Below are 5,680 nucleotides of genomic sequence, written 5' to 3'. Positions count from 1 at the left end.
GCTTCCTTAAAAATTATTCTTTTGTTGGTTGCCTTTGCTAACCCGGCCCTCCTTGTTGTCCGCTCTAAGATTTTAGCCACGCATATGAGTATGAACTGCGACTTTATCATAATATAATTTAGAAAGGAATCGTTGACAAATGGAATCGAATGGTATAGGATTACTTTGCCATGGGGATATTTTATGTGGCTCTTGCTCTTTTGCAGACCATGAAACCCATGGGCACGCCCCTCCAGAAGCTGTTAACCAAGACAATCTAGTTTTTATTTATAAATCACTGAAGACACTTATGAAGTTTCTTGTTCTGAAATTGGTGTACTGCAATGAAGAAAAGGAGAAAGGTTACTTCAAATCTTGACGAGAAGATCCATCTGGGCTATCATAAAGATTCTTCAGAAGGAAATGGTACAGTGGACTGTGAGCAAGTAACTTATGCTCCTACAGAAAGACCAACTCCTGAAGCTCTTCACTGTTGCCAGGACCTTCCTCCCTCTCCTGATCAGAGAAAGCTTTTGAGTTCCTTGCAGTATAATAAGAATTTACTGAAATATTTAAATGATGACAGGCAGAAACAACCATCTTTCTGTGATTTACTTATCATTGTAGAAGGAAAAGAGTTTAGTGCACATAAAGTAGTCGTTGCTGTTGGCAGTAGTTATTTTCACGCGTGTTTGAGCAAAAATCCAAGCACGGATGTTGTCACTCTGGATCACGTAACACATTCAGTTTTTCAGCATTTGCTTGAATTTCTATATACATCAGAATTTTTTGTGTACAAATATGAAATACCCCTTGTTTTGGAGGCTGCAAAATTTCTGGACATTATAGATGCAGTTAAGCTGCTAAATAATGAAAATGTTTCCAGTTTTCAGTCTGAATTAACTGAAAAGTCATCACCAGAAGAAACGTTAAATGAATTAACTGGAAGACTATCTAATCATCAGTGCAAATTTTGTAGTAGACATTTTTGTTATAAAAAGTCCTTGGAGAACCATTTGGCAAAGACTCATAGATCCCTTTTATTGGGGAAAAAACATGGGTTAAAAATGCTAGAGAGAAGTTTTTCTACAAGAAGATCAAAAAGGAATCGCAAGTGCCCTGTTAAGTTTGATGATACCAGTGATGATGAACGCGAGAGTGGTGATGGGTCTGACAATTTGAATCAAGAGAATTTTGATCAGGATAAGTCAATTAGAAATGATTCTGAGGATCCTGGAAGTGAATATAATGCTGAGGAAGATGGACTAGAGGAGGAAATGTCAGATGAATATTCTGACATTGAAGAACAAAGCGAAAAAGATCAGAATGATGCAGAAGAGGAACCTGAGGCTGGTGATTCTGTCCAAAATGTTCGTGAGGGGTTAACTCCAGTAATCATTCAGAACAGTAACAAAAAAATATTGCAATGTCCTAAGTGTGATAAAACATTTGACCGAATAGGTAAGAAAAGAAAATTTGTTTTCTGTCTCTAACGACTCATTTTTCATTGAATTTTGAAGGTGATAGTTTAAATAGTTAAACACTAAACTTTGAAAGTAACTTTTTTAAAAAATTCTAAGCTAAGAAGGATACTTGATTCCCAGTACATATTTTATCACAATGAATGTTTTAGATTCATTGTGATTCAGGAATTAAATACATATAGTAGCCTATATCAAATTTTATTTTTCTTTTCCTCATTTCCCAATGGTTGGTGACAGATTAGTAATTCATGTATTTGGTATGAAAGATGCCAGAGTATCAGTAATTATGTATTCTCAGCTTTGATTTATTTGCTAACTTAATTTCAGAGATAAGTACTATTTTTGGATCATAGAAAGTTGAATTAGATTATATTGTGATTTAATAATTTGTATGCTATTTCCCATTGATGGTCATGATAATCATGAGTTATAAATGCAGTTAGTTTCTCAGTATCAAGCACTGTTTAGAAAATGTTTAAAATATTAGAAGATACCTAATATTTGCTAGTAAAATAATTTTAGAGGTGTCTTATATGAAATATTTTAATGTGAACTTTTTAATTGCATCAGTTAAGCTATTTCAAAGTAAATTGAAGTTATCACATTGTGAAATATGTATCTATATAAATATATGCATATAAAAGGGCATATCAGTGCAGATAACATCGTGCTTAAGGCACTTGACTGCTAACCAGAAGGCTGGCGGTTCAAATCCACCAGCCACTCCTTGGAAGGAAGGTTGAGCAGTGTACTTCGGTAGTGATACTGCCTCCGCAACCCAAGGAGGGGTCGCTATGAGTTGGGTCCGACTCAGTGGCACGTAACAACAAGGTGTCTTTCAATGTTGAGTTACTCATGTTATTGGTATATTGGTTTTATAAGCTATTGGTAATCATTTGTTTTGAAGTATACTGTGGTATATGCTATGGCATAATATTGGAAAACCTCTTTCGCTTTTTTGTTGCAGCTTTTGAGTATTTTTCTCCCTGAATCAGAATGCCCTTTAACAATACAGTTAATTTACTGCTTTTTGTTTGGGTCTCTGACAAACATAATAAAGTCTCTTTCCTGGAGTAACGGAATCAATTGGAAGGGGAAACATACTTGTTGAAGTAGATTAGATAAGTGTTGTTGTAGTGCTATATACAAGTATTATGAGGAGTACAGAGTAACTATTTTGGGCTGAGGTACCAGAGAACATTGCATCTTTCCAATACATCTTACTTCTTAGACTTTATACTCTCAGCACATGCTTCCTGTATTCTGCCTTAAGTTGACCTGATTTGACATGGAGATGAGTAAGCAGGCATTCACAGATTTATTCGTAAATGACACTGTAGGTCTAGCATATAGATCTCAAATAGTCCCATTGAACAGGAGGCCTGTGAGCTACTTTACAAGAGAGTTCTACATTCTAGTAAGATTGAGAAAACTACATACCATGACTCACGTCTATTAACTCTGCCAACTTCTTTAGTAAAGAAACCTGTTGGTTTTGCTTAAGCTAGCAGTTCCTCAAATCATTTTACAAGATTCTTTTTTACAGTATTTTAATTTTCTAGAAAACTGTAGAGTTCTTTGCATACAATTTGGAAAACATTGCTCAAGATTAAGGATTTACTGTACTAAGAGGAAAGAGTTTTATGGCTTTTTCAACTAAGGCCAGGCTAGATAGCAGTGGAAATCAAAAGATCACGATACAGGCTTATTCCCAGCTTACCTTTCTGACTGTATTTTACATTATATTCTTTTTTTATCCACTCCCTCTTCATAGCCACATTGGATATGCTTACTTTTCCTCATCTCCATTGTGTGTGTGTGTATGTATGTATCTCACACTTAATACTGGTTAAAAAAAAGCATGAACTGTAGTGTCAGACTGCCTAGGTTTAAAAATCTTGGTCTTGGATGAGTTGCTTAACCTCATCAGTGAGTTGTTTCCTCATCAGTGAAATGACTTAATGCTAATAGCATCTTCTCATGGGGTTATGATGAGGAATAAATGGAATAGTTAAATACTGTGTGAAATTTAGATGTTTTGGGAATGCTGGCTGCTCTCCTCACTAATTTAACATATTTATTGAGTATCTCTAATCTGCCAAATACTCCTAAACAAATATGAAATGACACATTCCCGTCATCAAGAATCTGAGAAAAACACAATCATTACAATGAAGATCATCTTATCAGGGTAAGTAGAGAGTACTAGGGAATCAGGAAAAGGATTCACAGAACAAGTGATAGTTCAGCTGAGACCTAAAGAATGAGGAGGCATTTACAAGGTAGGACTAATAAGTGCAAAATCATTAATGTATGTTGTATTTTGGAAATTCTGAGTAGTTTTAAGAGGAAAGAGGCATAATGAAAATGATAGAAATGAGGGATTGACAGGGTAAGCAGAAGTCAAAATTTGAATATGTGTTATGCTATCCGAGGTGTTTAGGTTTTATTGAATAAGTAATGGAAACTGTTGAGAAAATTTGACAAAGAAAATGACAGCCAGTGTGAGTTTTAGAAAGATCATTCTGGCTTCAGTGTGGAGAAGGAAATTAAAAACAGATGAGAGAAGAGCCAGGGGTACAAAAGTAGGCTAGCAAAGGGACAAAAGAATAATGAGGGCTTGTGTAGAAGTATAAGTAACATTAGGGAAAGCATGGGGGACAAGGGTAGGTAAGAGAGTTAAAAAATGGAGACTAATCAGACTGGTAATTGGAGAATGAGAAGATATATAGAAGAAGATACACACGTTTTAAATGCCCTTCCTTTCCTCTATCAGAAAGGAGCCCTGTTGGTGCAGTGCTTAAGCTCTCACTGCTAACCAGAAGATCAGTGGTTTGAACCCACTTGTTATTCCACTCAAGAATAATGTTGCAGTCTACTTCCATAAATATTTATAGCCTTGCAACCCTATGGGGCAGTTCCACTCTGTACCATAGAATCACTGTGAGTAGGAATTAGACATAATGGCAGTGGGTTTTGTTTTGGGATTATCTCTATCAGAAGTCCTACTTCTCTTCCAAAAGTAGTTCCAGTGATCCTTATATTACTTGTGTTCCTTTTGTAGAATTTAAAATGTCTGTCTAGGATTTTGGTTGTTTTATCTTTCTCATTAAATTATTAGTCTAAAAGTTATGTATTTTACTCTTGATTTGTATCCTTTGTAATACCTCAGGTTATTTCAAATAATAAGCTTTCATCAAGCATTTTATTGAAATAAATTGAAAGGTTTGGGGTCTTACTTGAGTTTCTAACTTGAAAAAGATCTGTTAGGCATCCCTCTAATCTTCTAACTTTGCTGCCTCAGAGTTGATTTATGAGCGAGAATGAGTAAGTGTGAGGCCTTCTGTTGGAATCACTAAACTCCACAATATGTATTCTACTAATTTGATTCCATTACTTTGGATCTTTTATTCTTTCTGACGTATTTAATAATTGCTTGGAGTGAGGTTCCTGATCTAGTTATATTTTTCCTTAGGCTACCAGCTGTCTTCTTCTAAGATTATTCTCATGCAAATAATAGTTCTTTAACCTTTCCCCTTTTACCAGAAACCTAGTAGGTGAAAAGGCAAAAATAGGGAAATGACAGATGGGGTGAGAGAGAAAATTTGGATGAGACTTTTCACAGAATTTATCTTTTTTATTGTTCGTACAGAGAGCTAAAATCTTTCCTTGGATTAAATTCATAGAAGTAGAGACTGTTTTCTACTTTTTTTGTTAAAAAATGTGACTCAATGTTAATGAACATTGAAAGAAATGCTATCCTGATAGAGATTTCACTTGGTTCTTAATAGAGAAGAGTTATAGCAATGGCAAAATTCTATACTTTAAGGGTAATATTTATAAGTATTCTTTGAGGAGCCCTGGTGGTTTCTGGTTTGGTGGTGTAGTGATTAAAATTCTAGCCTGCTAATCACTAACTGAAATGTAAGTTCAAACCCTCTAACTGTTATTCCACAGTCTGCTTCCTAAAGGTATACATTTCTTGGAAAGTATATGGAGCAGTTCTACTGTGTGTTAAGGGTCACTATTATTTGGGATTGTCTTGATGGCAGTGGGTTTTGGTTTGGTTTGGTTTGGTTTTTGGTTTTATATGACTAATTTTAGGATTTGTTGTTATGTGCCGTCGAGTCGGCCCCAACTCATAGCGACCCCTCCTTGGGTTTCCGAGGCAGTATCACTACGGAAGTAGGATTGCCCAACCTTCCTTCCGAGGAGTG

At 35.5% G+C, this 5,680-nt stretch overlaps 1 protein-coding gene across 1 annotated transcript in view; it reads left to right on the top strand.

The window, feature by feature from the left end:
• The first annotated feature begins 323 nt into the window (after positions 1-323).
• Positions 324-5,680, top strand: part of ZBTB41 (zinc finger and BTB domain containing 41) — an 82,894-nt gene continuing 77,537 nt past the window's right edge. Inside the window, exon 1 of the mRNA XM_007941081.2 lies at positions 324-1,440. Coding sequence (XP_007939272.1) covers positions 324-1,440 — 1,117 coding nt within the window. The remainder of the gene's footprint in view (positions 1,441-5,680) is intronic.

The sequence above is a fragment of the Orycteropus afer genome, unplaced genomic scaffold, assembly GCF_000298275.1.
Source record: "Orycteropus afer afer isolate SDZICR_OR568_19922 unplaced genomic scaffold, OryAfe1.0 scaffold00075, whole genome shotgun sequence".
Taxonomy (NCBI): domain Eukaryota; kingdom Metazoa; phylum Chordata; class Mammalia; order Tubulidentata; family Orycteropodidae; genus Orycteropus; species Orycteropus afer.
This window is presented reverse-complemented; position numbering and strand designations above follow the sequence as displayed.